Source organism: Narcine bancroftii, chromosome 1, assembly GCF_036971445.1.
Source record: "Narcine bancroftii isolate sNarBan1 chromosome 1, sNarBan1.hap1, whole genome shotgun sequence".
NCBI classification, from domain to species: domain Eukaryota; kingdom Metazoa; phylum Chordata; class Chondrichthyes; order Torpediniformes; family Narcinidae; genus Narcine; species Narcine bancroftii.
Genome location: NC_091469.1, coordinates 274,608,629 through 274,636,611, shown reverse-complemented (window position 1 = coordinate 274,636,611; position 27,983 = coordinate 274,608,629). Strand labels below are relative to the sequence as shown.

Genomic DNA, 27,983 nt, shown 5'->3' with positions numbered 1-27,983 from the left:
TGGTGTGTGGAATGAAACTGGTTGGCCACAGGACATCCCTGTTATAGCAGGAAATAGAGTGAAGGTGCTCAACTAAATAATCTACCAGCCTCTCCGATGTTGAGAAGGGCACAACAGGAACACCAGATGCAGTAGATGACTCCCAGAGATTTGAAAGAGGAGTGTTACTGAACAAGGATGGGCTGTTTGTGGCCTCAAATGGTGAAGGAGGTACTGTGGGTGAGTGTGGAGCATCCAAAATGGCCACCATTGACAGAATACAAAAAAAAGCTTTAACCGATTTTGTTGCAAGTTTCTAGAGATTAAAAATTGCAATGCCAGTTATAAAAATTAAATACAAATCATAACTTTGTAGCCAACTGATACATACATATCATCAACATTAAAAGTACAATCAAATTACAATGATCTGGTTGGTGCAAGGCAAGGATTCACAGGTGCTTATATGTGGAAGTACCAGAACAATGTAATTTTGGCACATTCAGCTGTTATTGTTAAGTTCCTCAATCTTACTTGACAATAGAAATGTCTCTATGTCTGTGTTTCAATTATCAGGTGTTTGACATGGAGCATAATGACCTTCAAGAAGACAATTACTAGTGAAATACAATGAGGAAGTTGGTAAACTGGACCAACTTTGTTAAAAGTATCACAAATGGACAATAATTTGCTTCATTATACAAACATCGATGATATCTGATTTGACTATGATGTACTCTAGATATGTACTATTGTGATACATTCTATACAAAAAAAATGATGCAGCCAACCCAAGCCAAACTAAACATAGAGATATCATCTAACACTGAACTTCTTATGGGGTAATAACAAGGTTGCTTCAATTAGATGCATTTTAAACAAGAATTAAATCGTGAATCATTCTGATGAATATTATTCACATAATCATAATTTAAATTGTTCTTTCATATCAGGACAAATTACATCTGCTAACTGCCACAGAAATAAAAACTGTTCATGCAACTCCTTCATCCACTTATCCCTTCCCACCCCTCGTTACCTAATCCTATGTCTGCACCTACACCTCCACCCTCACCACTTTTCAAGGCCTCAAATTGCCCTTCCAAGCAAAGCAACATTTCACTTGTGAATCTGCAGGGTTCATCTTCCGCATCCAGTGCTCCTGTTGTGTCCTCCTCTACGGTCGGAGAGACTAGAAGCAGACGAGGAGATTGGTTCGTTGAGCATCTTCCACTGCAATAACAGGGATCTCCCAGTGGCCCTGTTATTTTAATTCCACATGGCATTCCCACACCGACATGTCTATCCATGGACTCATGTACCGCCAAATCGAGGTTACCTGAAAGTTGTAGGAAAAACTCCTAATATGGCAACTTTCCAACCAGACACCATTTCTCCAGTTTCTATTAAACCCCTCCTGCAAGACTTTCTTTTTCCCTATTCCTCTCTTTTCCTCCAGCTCCCCACCCTCTTCATTCAGAATCCTACTCCCTCTCCATATCATGTCAACTTTTTTCTCTCGACCCCCTCACCTATAACTGTGCTCCTCCGTTTCTTCCTCCCTCCTCTCCTCACCTTTATTCAAGTGCCTTCCTTCCTTTTGCTCATACCTTGATGAAGTGCTCAGGCCCAAAATATTAGTTTGCTTTGCCTCTTCTAGAGGCTGCATGACCTGCTGGATCTCACTAGCACTTTTGTGTATTGCAACTATGTAATATTAAACTTTCAATCAAAGCCCTTGACAAATTTGCTTGTTAGAGGTACTTAAAAAAAAGTCTAAACATTCTTTTCCAAGAACCATACACAATTTAAATTTGAAAATTGTGAAGACTAAAGATGATAACAGTGTCAGTATTCATGTGCTGAATACATTGGATCAAATTAAGATCTTCAGCAATGCACGCAAAAGGCAATTAACTGCCCCGAAGAAATAGTTTTAAGGCAGTCATTGCTGCATTGCAAGAGATGCGACAGATTTGAGTATGTTTCCACAGATAATCCAAGTAATAAGGACACTGCATTTTCCAATTTCAATACAAATGCTTGGTCAAATTAAAGGAGAAAATTATTCAAGACTCAAGCAATGTCAAAATATTGAGATAAGTACAGTGAATTCTGCATTAGAAAACGGTCAAGAAGGCAGCCAACATCACCTTGGTCACAACCACTTTTCTCTACTACCTGCAGGGAGAAGGTATAGAAACAAGAAGACCAGCACCTCTAGGTTCCAGAAGTTTGCTTCTGACCAGCTATCCGACTCTCACTTTTCTAAATTCCATGAGATACAGGCCTAGCTTGCTCAACCCTTCCTCAAAAGGCAATGCATGCATCTCAGATAATTAATCTAACAAACTTGCTTGAATTTCTTCCAACACATTAGCATAATTTCAAAATTAGGAGCCCAATGAACATTCAACACCTGAAGTACAACATAAATATTGCCACAACAAAAACAGAAAATGTTGGAAGTGAGCCCAATGAACATTCAACACCTGAAGTATAACATAAATATTGTCACAACAAAAACAGAAAATGTTGGAAGTGCTCAGCGAGTCAGCCACATCTGTCAGAAGACAAACAGAATCAATGTTTCAGGTCAAAAACCCTTCATCAGAACTGAAAATTAGAAAAAAATTAAGTAAAGCTGTACAGAAGGAAGGGAGGGGGATGTCCCTTAATTGGGTAAAACAAGGTGGGCATGGAGATATGCTATAAACAAAATTATTTGGGCAATATGTGAATGGGAGCAGATAGAGGGCAAGAACAAAGACCAAAGAACCAGAGAGTTGCAAAATGCAGAGGACGACAACAAGATCAACAGGCTGAGCAGGTGCTTCAGGTATTACAGATGAATGACTGATACAGATGAGGAATTACATTACTTGAAGTTGAAGAATTCAATACGGAGTCCAAAAGGCATGTCCAAACTGAAAATAAGGTGCAGTTCCTCAAGCTTGCATTGGGCCTGAATAGAAAAAAGCACTTCAAATGATGCAGTACTTTGTTAGTACTACACTGACTAGATTTTGAGTATCTGTTCCTGGAGTGAGACAAAACTCAAAACCTGCTGACTCCGATGAAATTCTACCACTATAGAACCATAGCAAAAACCTAAAAAGCTGGCAGAGGTGGGCAAATTTTATCATGGATACCCAGCAAGTAGAATCACAAAATCTTCTAATGAAATGGCATCAACCTGTAAAGTTCGTTCTCTCCACAGAAACTGCCTGGTCCATTTCCAGAACCCATTTTTATTACAGCTTTACAAAATGACATCAAAGTTCCAAAGATTCCCAAGATTATAATATTTCTTTTCTCCCAGCATTTCCTTCCAGACCCCACCTTCATCCCAACACATGGAGAGTGACATTCTTGGAAAAATGGCCAGAAAAAGTAACACGTACTTTCCAATTTCTGAACTCTTATTCATTTAAAAGCTATGTGTCCTGAATGGTAGACTACTGAGATTACACTGTTCCACACGGGTTAAAGAAAAGTGCAGCAAGAAATACTGAATCTTAAACTTTCTTTCAGACTTTGAATGGATTAAATTTTCTGCAATTGACAATGTGCTCCCAATGCTGATAAATAATAATTCTGAGTAAATGCTCTACAACAAAGGATCTGACTCATTTCAAACACTCTGACAAAGGAATAATACTGTTGCCAAATCACACATTAATACAATGCTGCATTAATGATTAAAGTGCATCCGCTCAAGGTTCATCTATTTTCATTCTCTGAGTTATGCCCAATTCTCCTCCCGGATGATTATCAAATGAGCTTTTATTATCTAATTCTCGGTTTACCAGCACTTTTACCCATCACAAATTGGGAACCTGCTACTTCAACGCTTCCACGTTTGAATGAAAATCCTTCAGCATTCACTTTACCAAATTGCAAAGATTTTAGATCTATTATACCATTAATTCAAAGGATGCCAAATATAAATTCTATTTCTCAAAAATGCTTTAATGTTTTAATTTTCTTCACATTAAATGCATTCCACAGCAACATGATAACCATAGCATTAAGAAATTCTTAAATGTATTCCCTACTACAAGGTAATTTCACTTAGTTTCAACAAATGAATGACAAATTTCATAAAACATTATGTATAAAAAGGATAAAAGATAGGAAATAGGAACAGATAAATAAACAAAATTTTCAGTTTGTATATTTCAAATTATTAATGGCAATGAAGAAAATCTGAAGTGAAGATACAGAATTAAGATGTTTACTATCAGACAAAATTGACTCTGCTTTCTCAATGGGATGATATATCAAATATTTAGTTTGCAGAATTTGACAGAATGTCTGATTAGTCTTTAACCACAGAAAAACACTAGTTCCTTTGCTAAAGCGAGTACCACTTGTCTAAAATGTGTATTGACCAAAGTCTACATTTGAGAGGGGATCATTAAGTAGCAATTACCTATTGGAATCTTGGTTGATTATTTCCTCTCTCTTACCAAGATTAATGTTCATGCCTTCATTACTGCTTCAGATGAGCTCTACAAAATAAGCAAAGATGGAGTGCTGAAATTAAGGATCTGGTCAGTGAGTGACCTACCACTGCAATTCCTCAATAAACAAGTTAATTTTCCATCGATTCCTTTTACTTCTGTGATGCCAGAAGAGTCTTTACTAAAGGTGGACAAAAATCACAATTATATTGAATTTCAATCTCATCTTTCAGCAAATAAGTAAACCTGCTGCATTGAGTATATTTAGCCATTTTATAGGCACATCACTGAAATATCCAGGACTGACAGCAATACACCAAAGCAGTGCGTCAGTAATATCCTTCTATCTGCACAAATCAGCATAACTTGTACAGAAGCTGTCCTGTTCCATTGAGCTCAAGGAGGTTAGATAGTGGATAAGAAAAGCAAATCACAGTCATATCAAGAAAAGAGCTAACCCTCTGAGGAACTGAGGAAAGCAACACAATCACATTAATTTGGGAACTTTGCATGTGCAAGAATCCCTGTATGTAACAGCACCGTTTGAAAATGGGGCTTTTGAAAAAAAATGAAATACTCAACTTCATTGGCTATTGTCCAAATTACAAAAGCATGGACATTACTTAAATTTAACTGTGGCTCTAACAGTTAGTTGTAATGCATACAATTCTTGTTGCTACACTTTAATTGCTCTGGAGAGGGTGTCAAGGAGATTCGCCAGGATATTGTTTTGGGTGCAGTGTTTCAGCTATGAGGAGAAACTAGATAGGCTGGGTTTGTTATCTTTGGAATGGAGGAGGCAGAGGTGCAGAAAACTAGAAAGGACATACATATAATGGATAGTAAGATGTGTTTCCCTTTTGCAGAGATATCATGACCAGAAGGCACTGGTTTAAGACAAGGAATAGATCCGATGAAGATTTTTTTCACCCAGTGAGTGGTTGAAATCTGGAGTGAAGGAACTGGCACAACATTAAAAACAGACAAGCATTTGAAAAACAATAGCACCGAAGGCTACGGACTGGGTGTGAAAGACCAATTTTTTACAACATGAAAACATACCCTTCAGCACAACTTTTGCACATTGACAACATTGTTTACCTAAGTTAGTCTTATTTGGCCCACATCGTTTCCTATAATAGTCCTGTCGAAATGTCATTTAACGGTTGGGAAATGGGATTAGTATAAAGAGTACTTGATGACTGGCATGGACACAGTAGACTTAAGTGCCTGTTTCTGTACATCTCCTTTTCAATATTGATTCACAACTGATGGAAAAAAACTACTTCCTCACATCCCTGCAAAATATCCCTCAGAGCCCAATGCCAGCCAAAGTTTAATTACAACATAGTAGACTAGCTCTAATTAGTAGATTTCAAAAAAAAAGGCTTACACCTGGACACCTTCTCATTGTAAATATTAAACAGGGGAAAGTTTCCCATCTATTAAACAGAAGTTTCTAAAGAACCAAGAGCCTGTATTGGGGGAGGGTGGGGGGGTGGAACTAATTCAGAAATATAACATGTTGCAACATTTTTATGAATTATCAGTGTTTAACGCTAGGATCTAGAGGTTCCAAATGTTGCAAAACCAGAATGCTATCAATATATATTGATGGGCATAACCGGATGTAAATTCTACTAATCTTTTATGAAACAACTTGTTTTGTGCAGCACTTTTAATGCACATGAATATCTATGAAAAATATTTCTAAAAATACAGAGATATAGCTGATCTGAATTAATGACAAATTTTAAATCCGATCAACTCCATTAATATACTTCAGTACAGTATTTTATTTATACAATACACCAATGCCCCACGTAATGCTTTTAATATCGCACTTTTCAGTCACTATAAAAGTCCATTTTATTTAACTCTTTGGACTCTGGCCATTTTTAATCTTTCATAATATATATTCTGGAATGGGTCCATGGGTAAACTATAGTATGAACACCAGTACAAACCAGCTGGTGGTTGGGTAGAAAACCAGTCTTGGGAAATGGGGACATGGAGTACATGTGCTTGTTGGTAGTCCCTGAAAACCAGGACAGGGAGTCCAAAGGTTAACCAATATAAAACACTAAACCATACCTGTGTATGTGCTGCTCAGTAACTAACAAGAATGAAGACAAAAAAAAAAGTAACTCGGAAGCCAAAATGAAGGAAGATTAACAACACTATTAGCTACATTTGATAGCTACTTGCCCAATGCGACACAATAAATGTCAAGCAGATAGGCAACATTTGTTTGATGCAATAAATGTAACATTATAACAGTGCTATGATCTATATTAAAATGCAATAAGAAACAGAATTATTCTTGTTGAGTCCCCTCAATTTGGGAGAAAAATCACAAATAATTATCTTTCAAACAAAATGATTCAACCCCAACAGTACAGCTGACTAAAGCAGTGAGGTTTACATTGCTTTACATAGATAGATTGAAAGCTGAAGAGTTTTATCTTTCATTTGTGTATTTGTTAATATAGGTTGTTTGACAGTATGGGAAAAGGCAAAATTCCTCAATAACTCAGAATCAGAATCAATTGTCATGAATGTGTCATGAAATTCGTCTCATTCTATTTGCTCATTGGCTTTGCAAGTGAAGGATAATAGCGTATGCTGCATTGGTGTGACCAACATTCAATTAATATGGCTAGATACACTGTACAAAATTACACTTCAAGAATAAGCAACGTTAAAATAGCAGATGGGGAAAAAAAACAAATCTGATACATTAATAGTAATGACTTCCTATAAATGCAAGAAATGATTTACATAGGAATCATACAATTCTGTATTCCAAATTTTTGGAGTTGGTACAGCACCTCTGTTGAATGTGAACTGACCAAAATGTCCCATTTCACATAGGACCTTCTATTATGAATAGGAGTGAGAAGCCACAACCTCTCACTGTGACCATATCACAATTGATTGCTATTACTTAAATGATCACTAAATATCTCTTCTTGTCTCAATGTTTTAAATTATCAAATACAATTTAAATATCAATTTCAATTTGTTCAGCTTTTCAAATCATTATTGTGAATTCAATATAGCATTGATTTACTAGATTAATTCCTTGAGTAAGGACGGGGTGGTGGGGGAGGAGGGGAAAGGTGTTCTACAAGGAGAGATTGAGTAAGACAAAAAAACCTCAGTGGATACAAGGATAGAAAATGATTTATGAAGGCATATAGATTTTTGAAAGGGATTGACAGGATAGATGTCGGGTGGTTATTCCCTCCAGAAGGCAAGACAAGAAATATCAGACGCAATCATTTAGAACAGGAGTTTGTAAATCTGTTATTCTTTACATCAGAGTGCACAGGGCATTCAGACTTTGTGTACGATAAGGGTTTAAAAATCAATAAATTTTAGATGTTAAGGAATCAGAGGATATAGGATCTGTCAGGAATCGAATAAAGCAGAAGCAGTGGATCAACCATGAGCTTGATGAATAACATATGTTCAAGTTCTGCGTCAATTTCTAACGTTCATGATTTGTTCAGTTTGCACATAACGTGACGAGCTAATAATATTAAAATGTTCAAAAATAGAGTTTTTAGTTTTGTGAAATATCCTAAATCCATTAAATCATTAAACTATGCTTAGCTATGGGATACTTTACAAATTCTAAAAAAAATAATTTATTTAACAGGGAGAGAGAGAGAAAAAAAATCAATATAACGCTAGATGCCATCCATCATACGCTTTTCAGAATTTATAAACTTGGAAAAACACATTCATGCTTGAATGCATGACTCTAATTTCAATTATAAATTGGTGCCCTAGAAGGAACAAACTTTTTTTAATGAAAATAAGTATCCGTTATCTGTATTTTTAATTATTACCCAAATGTCTTCAGTATTATAGGATTACACAGTATCATTACATTTAATATTAAATGAAGTCAATACATTAGTTGGAAATGTTTTTTTGTTTCAAATCATCAACATCTCAAAAATGCCAGTGGAGAAAAAATAGTGCAGTTTAACCCTGAAGACCAGAACTTCCTAATTGAAGTGATTGCACACCTGTTCACATGCTAATATGGAGCCGCCTTCTGTTCATTTGCAACTTCGGATTCATAATTACATTGCAGCATTTAGCCCCACAGATCATCGAGATAACAGAGTTTCTTTTCATTCTTAAATTTCAAAACAAATTCATATTTTCTCATCGTTTTTACTCAAAAAGACACTTTGGAGTAACAGTTTATGAACTTCAGCATTGTTCTGCTGTTATATTTTAAGAGAAGAACTGACAGAACATTGAGCCCAAAGTCGAAATCCTACAAGTTTCCCCCACTCATAAATACTTGAACTTCATCAAAGCAAATACTTCATCGCCTCAACATTTGCTCCGATGATCCACTGCGCTCCGGCATGACATGGCAATTTTTACGTTCAAATTTGCAAACACCAACTTACTTTATCCTCCCAACCTTGCACAGTAAAAGTATCGCGAGCAGTTTATTGTACAGCGTCTCCATAAATAGATAACACTCCTGACCTTTGCCTGCCTTACTTACCTTAAAGTGCCACGTATCGATGATTAATCACCGATTAACTCTTTCTTTAGTTTAAGAATGATTTTTTCCGCGTGGAAATTGTCATGTTATACTTTTCTCCGTTTAGACTTATCGAACTAACAGTATCATAAACTAATCCTATGAACCAAATACCACCAGGATCCTCTCATCTTACTTGCCGGGTGGATTTCCATTACTTTTTTTCTTCTTCATCAAACTTGCACAAGTGCACAGGGCACCCGGGAGCCAAAGTTAGGGCAGCAGCCCACTGGACTTTGGCCCACTGAACTCTCGGACGAGGCTTGGTGGACAGAGTACTCGCCTCACGACCAGCCCCTCGCTCCGTGCTGGGCTTTTTATTCCCCCTGAAGTTCCTTCACTCACCCCATGAACCAATCCATCGCTTAACCGATGAAGAACTCCCCGGTCCCTCCGTCAAGCTTCCTCCAGCCCTTCTCCCTCCACAAACCACTCAAGCACCATTAGAGTGGAAACAGTGCCAAGCGAGAGCCGGGAGGCATTTAAACTGCCCGCAGGGTCTGTCAAGAGCCGCTGGGTGCGTATGAGGGACGGAGCCCAGCTGATGGAACTGTGCACCCGTCCGGAGGCGCTCAGACATTAGCGGCGCTGTGCAGCTTGCAGTCAGGCCGGAAGTAAACACTCGTCAACCCGCCCCACTCCCCCGAGTCAGGTCACAGCCCGCTTCCGCCGGAAATAGCCGCCTGCTGGGATATGTAGTTTAAAGTCCCATACACCAGGGAGATGCCTGGGGACCACCCCCCCAAAAAAAAATACAAGCTGGAGAAATACTCAGCGGATCGAGCAGCATTTGTCAGGGGAAAGAAACCGTCGATGAAGAAGATACATAGCCAGCATAAAGAAGGAGGGGAAGGGAGAAGATAGCTGAACTTGATAATGTCATGTGTACCAAGATGCAGTGGTAGGTATTTGAGTGAACCAGTTAAACATCTCACATATAGTACAGAGTTACAGAGAGAGATGAGTAGGGGCAGACCAAAGGCAGTGTGGTTTAGTACTTTGCGGTTCATTCTGGAGTCTGATCATGGAGAAGGAGAAACTGTCCTTGAATCTGTGGTGTGTGGTCTCGTACTCGATGTTTGTTGGTACATCGAATAACCACACAACACAAAGTGGCAACCTCTGATGAATGCTTTACTGTTAAATTCAACAATAAAGCGTATAATGGGAGCCCCTGGAAATGGCGTCCGCTACCAGCCAAGCTTCGTTTCTTCTTTTTTCAACTAGTGCGCTTTGCAGGGACTTGCGTTTGCGCAATAGCGTCCTGGCGAGTACAGTGGCTGCAGCGGGTGCAGACAGCCAATAGGAGCGGCTGTCTACATCCCCTTTCTTGGACAACCCCCCTTCACAATCCATGTTGGTGTCGTACATGACAATAATTATAGTTCAGCAGTGAACAGTCAGCCCAGTTTGATCCCGATATTTTGGGTTGGGCTTACAAATGCACCCGAAGTGTGTTATGTAGTAGCCATTGGCAGAAGTGGATGCTTGGGGTGCTTCAGCTTGAAAGGATGTGCCATCCATGGTCTTGGGGTTGTGGCCATTTGTTTCATGGGTTGTTACTGAAGGAGTTCTGCCTACACCAGGTTTGTGTTCCAGATCCTGGTTTATAGTCTCATCAGGAATGGTTCATTCAGGATGGGAATGTCTGGTTTGTAGTTTCATCAGGAATGGTTTGGGATGGGGATGGCTCCCTTATGGGTAGGAAGTTTCAACAGTTTCTCCGATACACCCTTCCTTCTGATTTTACCAGGTATGACCTTGGCTCCTGGCAGCTCCTTTTGACTGTGCTCATACAGTCTTAGCCCTGTGGAGTCTGCATCCTTATGACTTGTCCTTCTGCTAATGGCATGAGCAACCGACTGCTTCTGTCATAGCACCTTTTCTGCGTTAGCCTCCTGTTCAGCAGTTGGAATTTAATTTCTTGTGGGTTCTTTAGCTGAGGCTCCAAGAGTCTCCTTGCCACTGGCAGAGTCATCCGTGTCTGTCTGGACATGAGTCGTTGCACCAGAGAGCCCAATATGGCATCACCGGGGATGTTCCTTAGGTTTAGCAGGTTTAGGAACACATCCATATTATTCCTGTGGGACCTCTCCATGAGTTTCTTCATGCTCCTCACGGCTCTTTCAGCCAACCCGTTTGACTGTGGGTTCTCCGGGCTTGTAATGATGTGGTTGAAATCCTATGTTGTTGCCAAGTATCTGAATTTCTCACTGGTGAACTGGGTGCCACTGTCCGATAGCAGAGTGTGGGATGCCCCATGCACTGTAAAGTGTCTCTTTAACTTGATAATGACTGCCAACAAGGTGACATTGGGTGAAAAATATAATCGCAAACAATTCAGAGTATGAATCGACAACAGCCAAATACTGTTGGCGTGCCATTCAAAGATGTCTGTTGCCACGGTTGACCAGGGAAGGTCTGGCATCATGTGAAGCTGCAGCGGCTCTTTCTGTTGGTGCAGCCTGGTGCTGCTGCACACCGAGAAAACTTGTACCTCCTGGTCTAAGTTCTTGGTCATCCCTGGCCAAAAAACTATGTCTCTAGCCCTGCATTTGGATGCTTCTGCAGCTCGGTGCCCTCTGTGGAGGATGTTGACAGAGATGTTTTGCAGTGAACTCAGAACTACTACTCTTAGGCCTTTCATTATGATTCTATGATCGATAAGTAATTCGTCCCGGAATGGGAAGTGCGGTTGAACTTCAGGTGGTCAGCTGTGTTGCTTGTCAGTCCAGCTACCCTTGATAAAAGTGCTTGAGGTCCTCAAAGTTGTATCTTCAGCTGTATGCTGTCTCAGTTCATCCAACCGGGAGGAGAAAATGTGCATTACTGTCATTATATCAAATGTGTTCTCTTCCTCAGCTTGTTGGATCGTGCATTTCCTGGGAGCAAGAGAGCGCATCGGCAAAGAGCATTTCTTTTCCGCCCTTGTAAAGTCATGTTGTATTTCTGAAGCCTGAGCATCATTCTCTGTAATCGTGCAGGGGCCGCATGGATTGGCTTTTTCACATTTGTGACCATAGGTAAGTGGTCAGTCTCTATGCTCATTGGTCTGCTGTAAATGTAGTCATTGAATTTTGAGCAGGTGAAAACTACTGCCAACAACCCCTTCTCTATTTGGGCTTATCTGGTCTCCATGGTGGTGAGTGACCTGGATGCGTAGGCCACTGGTTTTCCATCCTGCAGGCGTGCTGCACCCAGACCGTACTGTGATGCATCACAGGTTAGCATGACTGGTCTTCGTACGTTGCAGTTTGATAGAACAGGTGGCCATGACATATGCCTTTTTAATTGTTGGTCTTGCCAGGACCAAGCCACGTCTTTGTGCGTCAACTGCCTTAGTGGGGCAGTAGGATCACTGGTGTTAGGAATGAACCTGCTCAGGCAGTTGACCATGTCCAGGAAACATTGTAGTGCTGTCACGTATTTTGATACCGGCATTTCACTGATTAGTCTTTGAAGGGTTCGCCTTCAGGCCTTCTCCTGCGAAAACGTGGCCTATATAACTGACTTGGTTCAGCTGAAATCTGCACTTTTGGGGGTTGAGCTTAAGATTATCCTTCTGGGCTCTGTCAAATACATTTTTATAATTTGTGTCATGTTCTTCCAAGTCTTTGCCACCTACAAGTATGTCATCAACAATGATGGCACAGGGATACCCCACAAAGATTTGCTCTATTGATCTTTGAAATACTTCGCTGGCAGAATTGATTCCAAATGGCATTCGCAGGAATCAGTATCAACTGAAACTCGCGTTGAATGTGGTCAGAAGTGATGTCTTGAAGTCAAGTTTGATTTGCCAGAAGGAATTCTTTGTGTCCAAAACTGAAAAAAAACCAGTCACGTGGCCATCTGAGTGCCAACTTCCTCCTCGGTACGCATTGGATGGTGTGGTCATTTTAAAGCTGTATTGAGGTCTCTTGGATTGATGCAGATCCAGATCTCCTGTCTTTTTTCTTAGCAGCCACCATAGGGGACACCCACTTGGTGGGCTCAAAGACTGGGGTAATAACACCCAGGACCTGCATCCTGTCGAGTTCAGCCTTAACCCTGTCCTTCATTGCTATCGGTATACAGTGTGCAGGTCGAACCATGGGTCTCACTTCTGGATCAAGCCGTATGGAGTATGTCACTGGCAGTTTTCTAAGTTCCGCTGTAAAAAGGTCACTGTACTCAGAAAAGATTATGTGTGTCAGATCATCTCCGACCAGACATATCTGGTGTACCGCTCTGTTGAATGAAACAAGCTTGTCCTTGCTTGTGCTCAGGCCCAACAGAGGCAGGACATCTTCTTGGACTATGAAAAAAGTAAGTATGTGCAGCTGTCCTTGTATGTAGCACCACAGTTGCACTGTGCCTTCGGTTCTAATTTTGCTGCTCCCTGTATGCCACTAATCTTGTGGACTTGGAGCATGGTATGACCTGTTCTGACTTCCTCAGTAAGTTGAAAGTTCTTCGTGACATGATGTTGCACTTTGTCCCAGTGTCAAGTTTCATGTCTGCTGCTTTACAAATAGAAGTATTTAAGAATCTTTGGTGACATACCAAATCGCCTCACAAAGTATAGCCAGTGGCAAGACTTCTTCACGATTACATCAACATGGAGGCTCCTGTACAGATCCTCGGAGATGTTGACACACAATATTTGTGGTTGTTGACCCTTTCCACTGCTGACCCCTCAATGAGGACTGGTTCGTGTTCTCCTGATTTCCTTCTGAAGTCCACAATCATCTCCTTGGTTTTGCTAACATTGAGTGCAATGTTGTTGTTGTGACACCACTCAATGAGCTGATGTATATCATTCCTGTATGCTTCCTCATTGCCGTCTGTGATTCAGATGTGCAAAACATTGGTGAGACCACACTTAAAACGCACTTGATTAGTTCCAGTCTCCCAGCTTTAGGAAGGACTTAAATAACTCGAAGGGTTGAGAGGAGAACTTGGATGTTGTCTGAACTTGAGGGCTTGACCTATAGGGAGAGGATAGATAGGCCAGATCTTTAGTTCGTCGAGCAGACATGGTCACTCTCTTTTCACGATGGCCCTCTTGAACTCTGCTCAAAGTCTATGAGCCCACTTCCCTGTGAAGCAATCGTTTTGGTTTCTTCCGTACTTCTCTCTTGTCGACTACATTAAAAAAATATAGTTATGTTATGTGAGGTGAAAAGAAAGCAAGGCATTTACTTAAATATGCTGTGCCACCCCCACCCCTATTGAGAATGGCTGTCTTAGAACATAGGAGGCTGAGTGGTGATCTGACAGATATTTATAAAATTATGAGGAGCATGGCTAAAACAAATGCTCACTGTTTTTTTCCCAGGGTAGTTAATTCTAGAACTGGAAGGCATACGTTTAAGATGAATCTTAGAAGGGACTCGAGGAACAAATTTTCACTTTGAGGGAGGTCTGTGTCTAGAATGAGCTGCTAGAAGAAACTGAAATGGGCACATTTTAACATTCACAAGATATAGGACCCATCAGTCCATTGTCTACTCCACCATTCTATTATGAGCTGATCCATCCTCCACTCAACCCCAATCCCTGGCCTTCTCCCCATAACTCTTGATGCCCTGACTAATTAAATACCTGTCAATCTCTACTCTAAATACATCCAGCGACCTTGTTATCATAGTCACCTGTGGCAACAAATTCCACAGATTCACGACCCTCTGATGAAAGAAAACTTTCCTTGTTTCTGTTTAAAATTTATGCCCTTTTATCCTGAAGTCTTGCATTCTTGTCCTAGCATCCCCTACCATGGGAAACAACCTTGCTACATCTACACTATCCAGGCCTTTCAGCATTTGAAATTTGAGGTCCCTCATCCTACACTCCAATGAGTACAGACCAAGAGCTGACAAATGTTCTCATATGCTAACCCTTTCGTTCCAGGTTATCATTCTAGTAAATCTTCTCTGAACTCTCTGCAATGTCCGAACATTCAAAAGACATTTAGACACAAAAATGAATAGGAAGGGTTTTGAAGGATATAGACTGAATACAGCCAAGGTTAGCCAAAGGGTCTGCTCTGTACTGCATGAATTAAATTGTTCCATCAAATATAAGGGTCCTCTTTTGGAATGGAGGCCATTAGTTATGGGGAGAGATTGGATCAGCTTCCAATCCATGCAACATCTGGTGCATCTCCTTTGCATCCTCTCCACTGCAATCTCATACATTATAATGTGGAAGCCATAACTACACAAAAAACTCCATGTCTAGCTTAATCAGTGTTTTGTAAAGTTGTAAAATAACATCCCAACTCTTATGCTCTATGAAGGTAAGTATGTGCCTTTTCAACACCCTGTCCACCATGTTGCAACTTTCAAGGGCCCCCGGGGTCTCCTTGTTCATCACACAACATGGGTGTGTGATAGTACAGATCTATCACCAATGTATATAATGTATATAGTTACAGTATCTAGTCTGTGCTTACAGCGATTGGCTGAGAGCTAAGCCACGCCTTAAAGGGTTGTGTCCCTAGCCAGGTCAGATCATTCCGGACTGGTCGGCCACCTGTGAAGAGCTCCTGTCTTTTGCGAATAAAAGCCTTGATTTGGATCAACAAGTCTTTGGTTCTTTCGACGAGCTCTACAGGGTGCAACTAAATTTCTGGTGAAGAACACTACACTGATTTTCTCTGATTCTACATATATTAATTTTAGTCTCCACTGTTTTGATGAAGCATAAAGTTTGAGTGGTATTTCATCTTATAACTAATCAGTTTACAGCCATAGGACTCCATAATTAATGCAACAATTTCAACACCTCAACCATTCCATTTTCTTACCTCTTATTTTAGCCTTCAGAATGTTTCTGTTCTGCTAATTTCAGATTTAATTAATTGTCTCCATCCAAGCCTCCACCAATTTCTCTGCCATTGTAAATTTGATTCTTTCCTAAACTCTTCCAGTTCTGAAGGCAGGTCATCAAGTTGAAACTTTATCTTTATTTTTCTCTCTCTCTCTCTCCCCCCCCCACCCCCACCCCACAGATGCTGCTTTTTTTCTTCTATGAATCACCATTTTATTGTATTTTTATTATTGAAGGACTTAGTGATAAAAGATTGCAGTTCTTAACTCCAGTGAATGATTAAATGAAGGAGCTATATTTGCTTGATGTGTGTGTGTGTGTGTGTGTGTGTGTGTGTGTGTGTGTGTGTGTGTGTGTGTGTGTGTGTGTGTGTGAGAGATGAATATATATATACATATATATATCTATATATATATATATATAGATATATATATATCCACGTTCCTCCATGTGGCCCAGCAATACAGTTAAACTTACAAAGAAACAAATTATATTTAGCACATCCACAATTCAAATTTGAAGTCTTGCAGTTTGAAATCAATGAATTTGATCATATATAATCAAAAATTAAATTTTCATCCTGACACAATTTGATTAATTATTTAATTTTAATAGCAACCTTCAGTTACAGGTTTTATATTAGACACTCAGATAACCTGTTTTGTTCAATCCTGATCAAGTTGCATAGGAATAATTGTTTCTAAACACTAATAGTTTTTTTTGGAAAACTTTGGTCAAGACCTCGTTAATATTTTAAAGAGACTATGCAGAATAGAAGTCCATATGCAAGTGACAGCTGGTTCAATTTCTGGTCCTTACGAAAATACTGAGCCATGCTATTATGTTTCATTGCATATCTGACTACCTACCCCCAGAGAGTTATACAGCTGCGTAGTACCATAATCTCAGACTTTGTCCGCATTACATGAGAGCAATCAAATATAATCATATTGTTAATGTTTAGATGTAATGCAACAACACCGTTGTGATCTATTTCTTTAATTTTTAACCCTCCCTTCCACTTCCTCATTCAGGTCATTTATAAAAACCTTATAGAAGAGGGATTCTAGATCCCTACAAAATACCACTGGACACCGACCTCCATGCAGAATATGAACCATCTGCAACCACCCTCTGGGTAAGTCAGTTCCATGCCTCCTTACTTTCTGAATGGGCCTTGCATAGGGAACCTTATCAAACACCTTATTGAAATCCATGTACACTAGATCAGTGGTTCTCAACCTTTTTCTTTCCAATCATATAATATGCCATCGGTGCTCTGTGATGAGTAAGGGATTGCTTAAGGTAATATGTGGGTGGAAAGAAAAAGTTGGAAAACCATTGTTTTAATCATCCCTAATTGACTCGTCATGTGCAGGGTTTCCTAACTCCAAAGGAAAAGGACCAATGACAATTTTTCTCAAGCAAAATATTTCAGTCACAATTGCGTCTAGAGTAGTGGTTCTTAACCTTCCCTTCCCACTCACATACCATCTTAAGCAATCCCAGAGCAGCAATGGCATAGCGATTGCTTAAAGTGGTATGTGAGTAGAAAGAAAAAGGTAGATCCACTGTTGGTACCATCTTGACTCTCTCATTTTCTCCTGTTCTTCTCCTGTTCCCAATGATGATGCAAAGATCATTGCTAGTGACTCAGCAATCTCTCCTCCCTTGCTTCTAGACAGTTGTCTTGGGTAAATCTCAAATGGTCCTGGTGACTTATCTAACTTATGCTTTTCAAATAGTCCAACACATCCTTTTAATCTCAACATCCTTTTAGCTCCTTAGTCTGCCCCAAGTCATCCACAAAATTAATGAGGTCATTTTCTCCTGTGAACACTGAAGTAAAGTATTCATTTAGGACCACAGCTACCTCCTCTGGCTCGGCGCACACATTTCTACTAACACCCCAATGGGCCCTCTCCTCATACGATTCATCCTCTTGGAGAGTGTCTTGTGGTTTTCCTTAATCCTGCATGCTACTTCCCCCCCTTTTCTGCAACTGTCTCTGATCAGCAATGCCTCTCCCTCACCTCTTTGTCCTCCCTCCCTGTCCTTTGTGAAACATCTAAATCCTGATACATTGAGCAGCCATCCCTACCCCCGAGACAGCCAATGCTCTGAAATTGTCACAGCGTCATCGTTCCACATATTGACCTACGCTCTGAGTTGCTCTTTACTCCATGCATTAAAGTACACACATTTCAACCCACTGAACTTACTGCATTTGTATTTCATCCTCTGCCAGTCCTTCTTCATAGTCTCCAAACACATAACATTTATCTTTCACCAACTGCTCCATCATCTGACCAAACAGTCTGCTTCCCATTATCCCACCCAGCTAGTTTAACCCCCTCCCACCCCCCCCCCCAACCCCACATCAGCTCTATCTAACCTGCCGGCAAGAATATTGCTCCCCCTGAAGTTAAGGTGTAACCTGTACTTTTTGTACAGGTCATACCTTCCCCAGAGAAGCTCCTAATAATTCACAAAGCTGAACCACTGCCCCCTGCACCAACTCTTCAGCCATGCATTCATCTGTCATAACTTTTTATTCTAGCCCTCGCTAGTGCATGGCTCAGACAAAAATCCACAGATTACCACCCTTGAGGTCCTACTCTTTAGCTTCTATCCTAATTCTGTACATTCAACCTTCAGGACCTTATCACTTTTCCTATTTTTGTTATTGATATCAAAGTGTACCACAGCATCAGGCAGTTCATCCTCCCTCTCAAGAAGCATCTCTAACCCTGGCACCTGGGTGGCAACATACCATCTGATAGACTCGATCTCTTCTACACAATCTCCTCACCAATGAATCCCCTATCACTATTGTCCTCCTCCTTTCTTCCTTTCCCTTCTGAGCCACAGGACCAGACTTTGTGGCAGAGACCTGACTGCTGCAGCTTTTCCCTGCTAAGTTTCCTCAACAGTATCCAAAACAGTATACAGAAACATAATCTTCCAGCCAAAATTCTAAAAACTGATACCTCCGAAAACCAACACTTTTTCCAAGGATGCCATCTGCACACCAAAGGTCGCATTTGGCACGAAACATTACCCAACCTGACCCACCCTGTCCAGTGCTGTGGTCTCAGTGCGAGTAATTTTATGGTCTAATTTTATCTCACTTCATTTACGTACCACTGTTATTATTATTCTATTCTCCAAAAAGTGTCTGGTCCCAAGGGTTTGGGGATAAAAGATTATGCACCTGTACTTGTTATTGAGGGGAAAGGCCACAGGGGGTACACTACACTGACTGCCAATTTTCTTTTCCTCTCCTGACAGCCATCCAGCTATCTGACTCCAGCCTCCTAGGTGTGACCACCTTCTTGTAACTCTTGTCTATCAGTCCCTCTGCCTCCCCAATGACCTGAAGTTCATCCGGCTTCAGTTTGCTAACTCGGTCTGGGCGGAGCTGCAGCTGGATGAACTTCTTGCAGATGTAGTCATCAGGGACACACGCGCTGTCCCAGATTTCCCACATCCTGCCAGAGGAGCATACTACTGCCCTGGCGCCCCTTTCCTCTGTTCAGATGATACAATAATTAGAGGGCACTGGTGAGACCTCATTTGGAGTACTGTGAGCAGTTTTGGACTTCCTCATTTTAAAAAAGGATGTGCTGGCATTGGGGAGGGTTCAGACAAGGCTCACAAGGATGATTCTGGGAATAAAATGGTTATCATATGAGGAGCGTTTGTCAGCTCTTGGCCTGTACTCATTTGAATTTAGGAGAATGAAGGGAGATATTGAAACATTTCAATATTGAAAGTCATGGACAGAGTAAATGGAGAAAGGTTGTTTCCCATGGTGGAAGAGTCTGACTTCAGGATTGAAGGACAGAGATGGGGAGAATTTCTTCAACCAGAGTGTGGTAAATCTGTGGAATTTGTAGCCACAGGGAGTTGTGGAAGCCAGGTCATTGGGTGTATTTAAGGCAAAGGTTGATATATTCTTGCTAGGACATCAAAGGTTATGGGGAGAAGGCCGAAGAGTGGGGCTGAGTGGGAAAATAGATCAGCTCATGATTCAATGGGCTGAAAGGCCTATTTCAGCTCCTATGTCTTATAATTAAGATAAAGACCTTACCTGAACTCGCCTGTTCTTATCTGTTCCTTTTTCCTAGAAGGCTGGTGTTACCTACACCACGAAACACTCTCATGCCAAAGCCTCAGTAACCCACTCTTACACTGGTCACTGCAACAGTGGTTGCGCCACTAAAGTTCCTTTCCTTCTACTGACTGCAGTTAGTAACTTTGCCGGTGCTTTTAAATGGTCCTGCACTTGCTCCAAATCTCGCTACTGTGGAGAAACCATGTTCTATTTGGTTTATGATGGATCTTGACCTTGCTTAATGAGTCTTGATATCCATGCTCATGCTGCTTACTTTCCATTAAATGATCATATCTGTGATTTAGTGTATTCAATCTTTAGTGAATGGATGCATTTCCTTTTATTTAATAATAATGTAGAAATAATAAGCCCTTGGATTACTGTGAGTAATGGCATACACTATTACCGCATGTCTGACAAGATTTTCCTGCACTGAAAACTCCACTGAAAAGTAACCTAGGGTTAGAATGTATTCTGAGAGAAAAATAAATTTAAATTCTGGGGAAATGAAATGGGAACTGAAATGAAAATAAAATGGAAAATGAAGAAGCCTCGATTCAGCAGAGAAAATTTAATATTTGAGTATGCAGTTTCAACATATCTGGTGATGAAAAAGGGTTCTTGAAATATTGAACAGCCTTTCTTCATGTGTTAAGAATGCATAAATAAATTATCATTTTTGATTTTTATCAAAATCTATCATTGCTCTTCAACTTCAAAGTTGTCACCAACTCACCCTTCTTCTGGTGTCCTGAGAAAACAAAATGAAATCAGAGTCTTCCGGAGATAATGGGATTACAATATCCTGTGCTAAGAGTTGCATCTTTTTATCTATATTTTATTTAATTACTTTCTGAATTCTCTATAGGCCTGTTGCATATCAATATTAAGAAAATTATTTTAACTTGCATGATGGAAAATTATGAAACTAGACTTAAAATTTAAAATTACAAAGTAAATCACATTATATGAGAGGACTAGAAACATCAATAGTTCCCATTATTAGATAGTTAATGATTTTATGATTTGTAACAACAATGAAAAATAGTCTATATTAATAATATTCTAATAATAATATTACAACATTTTACTAATTTTGGTTTGTCTAAATCCAAGAAGCAGTCCCAAATCACAAAAAGTGTAAGATATATTTAGGAGCTTTTTCACATCCCTAAATAACCCAAAGTAAAAATTATAATTGATGGACGACAGGTCCTCTGGTAATTAATTTTTGAGACTATTAGTGCATGTCTAAAATACAATATTTTTCCTACTGCTTTGTGATTACTTTTCATTGTGGAACATCTTATCTTAAATGTTCTCTGATCAACTGATAGGAGGGTCTCTATTAATGGATAAATAAGAGTTATTTTTGGAGTTCTGGCAAATAGCTGATATTCTGAGACATCCTTTGAACCCAGTGATTACTGAATTCTGTTGGAAATACACATGATTGGTCAATTTACATTGATGGCATACATTTGAACTTTGAACATTTACCTTTGAGCCAGTTGGTTTTGGATTCAAAGCTAATTACTGAGGGAATGGTGCTCTGTTGAAGGTAACATGTTCCAAATTTGTTTAAATTAAGACGTCATACAAATGAATGGAAAGCTGCGAATTGAGCCTAATGTTGCCAGAGAAACTATTATTGACATGCATTCTTATTGATGTTTGGAGGAATTCAATGTTTGCATATTTGTGATGAAAGGCATTACGATCTGAAAAGTTAACCATGCACATATCTCTTTCCACAGATTCCAGCCAGCTTACTGAGCATTACCAGCCCTTTTTTAAATTTAATTTCTTAATTCATTTGTGGCATTGATCCTTTTTTCGGATATTAAAGTTTTATTTTTAAAAGATTAGGAATTTATTTCAGCAGAAGTTATAAAATGGCACGGTTGGCCTAGAGGTTAGCGCAATGCCTTTACAACGCCAGTGATCGGGACCAGACCGGGGTTTGAATCCTGTGCTGTCTGTAAGGAATTTATAGATTCTCCCTGAGTCTGTGTGGGTTTTCTCCGGGTGGGGGGGGGGCTCCATTCAAAAAACATACCAAGGATGTAGGTTAATTGGGTAGCACAGACTCATGGGCCGAAGTGGCCTGTTACCATGCTTTATGTCTAAATTTAAAATGATCAGGAGTCAATGGCACCCAGCTGATAATTGACTTGCTGTTTTAAAAGAATTGTTTGAAAAAGAGCAGTTAAACAATGTTCATGCAAATAAATTGTTCCAAATTTTGATCACTTCTAGTAAGGAAGGATTTTACTGGTGGTCTTGGTTGACCCAGAACATTAGGTATATAATTTTTTGTTTGTCAACCAGACTCAGTTGGTGAATGTTTTCCTTTGTCATAAAATTAGATTGAGAGGTAGGAGTGGGTTAACTGAAACATAAAAGAGAAAAAGCTGTTTTTTTGAATGAGATCGATACCTTTTTTTAGAATATTGTATTATTTATTTTCAATTTCTGTACAGCATTTCTTTAAATTCTTGATGCGTACAGCATCACACGAATTCTATGCCCAATTGCCTTTGCAGGCAGGTTACTTTTTAACAAAAAGCAGTATTTTGCTTATGAAGTGCATCCTTTTTTCTTGTACTTATTTTTTTTTTGGTTTGAAACAAGATTCATTAAAGGAGCATACCAGTTTCTTTGACAAATAGTGCCGCAACAGAAGTTGGTGATTGTTGCATGATCGAGGACAGCAACCAATATGTCTGTGCTTCAGTTCACCAGTTTTTATCTGTTAGATTTGTGATAAGGTTGAAAAAAAAGTTGATTACAAATGAGGAAAATTCCGCCAGTTTATACAGATCACCAGAACCATTTTAATTTACTTAAAAAAAAGAATTAATTCAATTTAAACTCTGCTGATAACAGTAAGATATTTGATAAAGTTTTGAAATTATTCAAGTTTCATGTATTCTTCTTTTTGGTTCCTGAATTAACCAAAAGAATGAGAATCTGTTTCACATCTCTGAGGTCACAAGAAACTACCCATCAGGCAGCTCTTGTTATGAAGCTCAAGAAAAATCACTAAATAAAGCTCATTTCAGCCTGCTTTTATTGAGGTGCGGCTGCTTGTAATAGTTTGTATATCATTACGATCACAGCTGTGCTTCTGGTGAAATACAGTAAAAACTCACTGAAATTCTGGAGGAACTCAACGGTCTTTTCAGCATCTATAGGAGAAAAAAAATTGCTGATGTTTCGGGCCTAACCCCTTCTTCAAAGGAATAAGCGAGAAGCATGAAGTCTCAAAATTCAGACAATGTTGTCTGGAGGAGGAATCCAGATAACAAAATTGGATATGATAAGGGATGAGGTAAAAATTTATCATGTTTGTGAGAAAGGAGACGGAGTTCCTCCAGCATTTTGGTGTGTTTTTATGGCAATCACAGTATCTGCAGACTTTCATGTTTCAATCTGATGTAATACAGTAATGTTATTACAGTGGCACAAAATGACATGACAAGTTGTGATCCCAAATGAAATATGGAGAAAGTACAAATTAACTTTGGTGAATCTCCTGATGGCAATTTGTTGATGCAGTTCCAGTTCAAAGTAGCAAGACACACTTTGATAGCTCAAGTTTGTATAAAATGTCATTGCATGGATGAACTGATATTAGGACTGCCCAAAACAACTGCAGAATAATCTGCTGGGGAATAGCTGGGGAAGACTCATCCAGTTTTGACAAATGTCAAGCACTTTGAATATCCTCTTAAATTCAGAAAATTTCAAAGGCTCAAATCAAGTTTAAAAAATCAACCATTTCACACAATTTAAAACATATTTAAAAAGTGCGCTGTTTTGTATTTTTTGCACATAAACTGCTCTTGACCATTCTGATGAACCAAAAGAATTATTGCTACACTGACCGTTCAATCAAGCCCTTAGTGGCTTTCTGTGAAGCAGCCTATTCGGTCCCATTCTCTTATTCTTGTCCAGTAAGCTATTTTTCTTCAATGGACAGATCATTTCCTTTATGAAACCCCTAGTTAACTCCACTTCCTGTAATATGTGTGTTTCAGATAATCAACATTCTGACCCAGTAAAATGGTTATTTGTGGTGAAACAAGAAAGTCGACATACACTCTAATTATAGTTAATGCACGAAAGTGCCAGAGAAACTCAGCAGGTCCCACAGAGTTCAATGGAGGCAAAAATATAATAACCAATGTTTCAGGCCCGAGTCCTTCATCATGATATGAGTAAATGTTTATACAGGGTTGTGAGGAAAATACATTCAAATGATTGAATTTGGTCGTATGTCTTCTGGTCTTATTTTCTTCACAAATTTCCTGATTTTCCCCCCCCCCCCCCCCCATCACTTTAAGTCTTTTGCATTTAGGCTTTGTACATAAGAATAACTTATTTCTATTGGGTTCTACCCAAATCCATCATGATCTTGACCAACTCCAACAGATTTCTCAACCTTCTTGGTGCCAAAGAAAAAAGGCCCAACTTCACTAATTCATGTGTTTTTTAAATCTGAATTCCCTCATCATAGATTTTCTTCTGAATCCTCTTGGACCTCCACATACTTTATAAAGCATGTCAGCCAGAATTGAATGCAATACTCTTTCTGTGACTTGCTGTTCCCTGTGCCAAGTACATCAAGCAGATTTCCCTGCTTAACTGCAAGAGAATTTATCAAGCTTGTTCTAATCTGCTCGTGTAAAGTCAGGAAATCTCTGGCTGAACTCAGTCAGCAAGTTCAGAGATTCCACATTTACATGGAATTCATGGACTGCTCAATGACAATTGGTTATAACAAGCAACTTACATTACCAAGCTCTTCTTCCACAATTAACTTATTGTATGATTTATATTACAGCTTTTCTGAAGTTGTCAGTTTTTTTCTCTCCCCAACAGCCAATTGTGGAGTAAGTTTAAATACCTCTAGCATTTTGTAGCAAGTTGCGACCTATGAGTAGTAAAGTTTAACTTCTGCAGATCTGATTCTCACAAACAAGCACCAGAACTGGCTGGCAGTGAACCCTCACAGACTGATCCTTCGAGTACAACTGGAACATCACCCACAATGCACATTTTCCCAGAAATGACTGTGGTGGAGTGCAGACAGTCATCCACCATTTTGCTGAATGCAGATTCCTAAAGAGTGAGTGGAGCAGCAATATGACACAGAGTCAGACATCCAGAACTGCTGGAAGACCTACAACTCAGTGAAAGACACACTTTGGTCTGCCCAAAACCTGTTGGTCTTTCAGCACATAGATATGTCGGTGAGGGAATACTGCCGACTGGCACATTCCAGGCTGCAGGAGTACGTGCTAAGGGATGCACAGAGGCTTGGTGCAATCAACGCGAGGGCACTGTCAGGAAGGATCACAGTCAAGAAGCTCCCATTACCGGGCATTGAGGGGCTGAGACCAAACAGCAGAGGGAGGGGAAACAACAAAGTGCCATGGGGGTTGTAATGGTGTATTTAAAGAACACATGTAACAATGTACATTGATGGGAATATCTAGATATAACTGGCATGATGCATGTGAAAAGTCTTTGAACAATTTTTTGGTAAATAAATTATTTTGAATAAAGTATACTGTTAGAAAAAATTGTGCAGAAGATTTGACTTCTGCAGATTTAACAAAAGAATAAATACAATTATGAGTACTAAAATACCAAATATGATATGTTTTTTACTGCATATCATACCCTAAAGAAAGCATGATTCCACATCGAGTGATAAATTTTTTAAATAGTTATTATTCAGTAACTGTGAAATTGTTGGTGTTCAAAGGGATGCCCGGCATTATTGTTGGAAAATAACTTTTACTCTCATTGAGCAACGCCTAGCAACTTACAGCAGTATTGGCTGAGTCATCATGACATGTTATTCCATGATGTGAAAATGAGTTAATCTGTTCATTCTAAGAAGATACTCTTAAGGCAATTAGTGAGAGAAAATAAAATGAAAGATCATGTGCGTGGAATGATGTTGAGGCTACGATGTGCATTTTACAATTATATATTAAAATAATGTGAATAAAAAGATTTGATACACAGAGTGGATGAGCCAAAAGCATGGAGAGATAGAATAGCCCTCATCTCTGCTCTCTGGTGAGATCGCTGACCATGTTTGTACCTTTAATCAGTAATGTTGCACAGAAACAGGCCCTTCATCCCACCATATCCATGGCAACCATTAAGTATCCATCCACACTAATCCCATTTTCCTGCATATGGCCTTTTATGTCTTTGTGATTCAAGGGCTTGTCTTGAAATTTCTTACACGATCCCCTCAGGCAGCACATTCCAGATTTCACTCACTATGAGTAAAAAACAAATCATCCTCAGATCACCTTGAAACCCTCTACTGCTTACCTTAAATCTATGCCCTCTGGTTTTAGGTCTCTGCAAATGTTTATCATCATCAATTCTATTTATGCTCCCCATAATTTTCTTTATCATCAGGATACTTCTCAGCCTCCTCTACACCAAGAAAAACATTGCCCATCCAGACTCTCTTCACAGCTGAAACTATCTATCCCAGGCAAATTCCTGGTATCTCTCCTTTTTCACCTTTTCCAGTGCAATTGCATATTTCCTATGGCATGGAGACCAGAACTACATATGGTTGGCATTAACTTCGAGTTCTCTGGTATATCGTAGCCTATTCTCCATTCTCCTTCCCTTTGTCCTCTTTCTTCCAGCTCTCCAACCCCTTCCCTTTCCATTCACAGAGCCATGCCCCCTCTCCCTGCTTGCTGGTGTACTCACCCTCCCTTATCTACCTATCACCTCCTACCTGTGGGGTTGTGCTCCTCCCCCTGTCCCTACCCCCCACCATTTTATGCATACTTTGATGAAGCGCTCAAGCCTGAAACATTGGTTATGTATCTTTATCTTTGCTACATAAAATACACTGTTTGACCAGCTGAGATTTTCTAACATTGTTTTACTACATACGGTAATGCAGCTGTAACTGAACGAATGTTTTATAACATTGTACTATAGCTTCCAGTTTCTTATTTTCCATGCATATGTCTTTCTGACCCCCCCCCCCTTATAAATAAGAGTGTCACCTTCAAGGATCTTTGTACCTGATGCTTGACTGAATTTATAAGAATGAGAGGGGATCTTATCTTTGGCTTGGCTTCAGAGACGAAGATTTATGGAGGGGTATGTCCACATCTGCTGCAGGCTCGTTGGTGACTGACAAATTCGATGCGGGACAGGCAGGCACGGTTGCAGCGGTTGCAAGGGAAAATTGGTTGGTTGGGGTTGGGTTTTTCCTCCTTTGTCTTTTGTCAGTGAGGTGGGCTCTGCGGTCTTCTTCAAAGGAGGTTGCTGCCCGCCGAACTGTGAGGCGCCAAGATGCACAGTTGGAGGCGATATCAGCCCACTGGTGGTGATCAATGTGGCAGGCACCAAGAGATTTCTGTAAGCAGTCCTTGTACCTCTTCTTTGGTGCACCTCTGTCTTGGTGGCCAGTGGAGAGCTCGCCATAGAACACGATCTTGGGAAGGCAATGGTGCTCCATTCTGGAGACATGACCCACCCAGCGCAGTTGGGTCTTCAGCAGCATGGATTCGATGCTTGCGGACTCTACCAGCTCGAGTACTTCGATGTTGGTGATGAAGTAATTCCAATGAATGTTGAGGATGGAGCAGAGACAGCGCTGATGGAAGCGTTCTAGGAGCTGTAGGTGATGCCGGTAGAGGACCCATGATTCGGAGCCGAACAGGAGCGTGGGTATGACAACGGCTCTGTACATGCTGATCTTTGTGTGTTTCGTCAGGTGGTTGTTTTTCCAGACTCTTTTGTGTAGTCTTCCAAAGGCGCTATTTGCCTTGGCGAGTCTGTTGTCTATCTCTTTATCGATCTTTTCATCAGATGAAATGGTGCAGCCGAGATAGGTAAACTGGTTGACCGTTTTGACTTCAGTGTGCCCGATGGAGATGTGGGGGGGCTGGTGGTCATGGTGGGGAGCTGGCTGATGGAGGACCTCAGTTTTCTTCAGGCTGACTTCCAGGCCAAACATTTTGGCAGTTTC

At 40.0% G+C, this 27,983-nt stretch overlaps 1 protein-coding gene and 2 long non-coding RNA genes across 7 annotated transcripts in view; 1 reads left to right on the top strand and 2 right to left on the bottom strand.

Moving 5' to 3' along the window:
* The window catches only part of LOC138743999 (MOB kinase activator 2-like), a 138,382-nt gene extending 128,755 nt beyond the window's left edge, over positions 1 to 9,627 (bottom strand). Inside the window, exons 1-2 of one of the 3 annotated variants that reach the window (XM_069899531.1) lie at positions 9,367 to 9,627; positions 4,415 to 4,493 (exon numbers count right to left, since the gene is read on the bottom strand). In XM_069899531.1, the coding sequence (XP_069755632.1) occupies positions 4,415 to 4,467 (53 nt within the window). In that variant the 5' untranslated portion in view covers positions 4,468 to 4,493; positions 9,367 to 9,627. Of the gene's footprint in view, positions 1 to 4,414; positions 4,494 to 9,157; positions 9,271 to 9,366 lie in introns of those variants that run through there. The other 2 variants (XM_069899544.1, XM_069899540.1) reach the window with 2 other exon arrangements.
* Positions 9,628 to 9,736: 109 nt separating this feature from the next.
* Positions 9,737 to 25,584, top strand: LOC138743975 (uncharacterized). Of its 3 annotated transcripts, none has more exons than XR_011345153.1 (4): positions 9,737 to 9,922; positions 11,884 to 12,044; positions 16,869 to 16,972; positions 24,920 to 25,584. It is a non-coding gene; the product is annotated as an uncharacterized lncRNA (long non-coding RNA). The 3 variants fall into 3 exon arrangements; XR_011345163.1 differs by lacking the exon at positions 24,920 to 25,584 and adding an exon at positions 21,709 to 22,838; XR_011345157.1 differs by lacking the exon at positions 9,737 to 9,922 and adding an exon at positions 10,392 to 10,607.
* The window catches only part of LOC138743967 (uncharacterized), a 32,378-nt gene continuing 24,909 nt past the window's right edge, over positions 20,515 to 27,983 (bottom strand). Inside the window, exons 2-3 of the long non-coding RNA XR_011345149.1 lie at positions 22,605 to 22,703; positions 20,515 to 20,702 (exon numbers count right to left, since the gene is read on the bottom strand). This is a non-coding gene — a long non-coding RNA (uncharacterized lncRNA). The remainder of the gene's footprint in view (positions 20,703 to 22,604; positions 22,704 to 27,983) is intronic.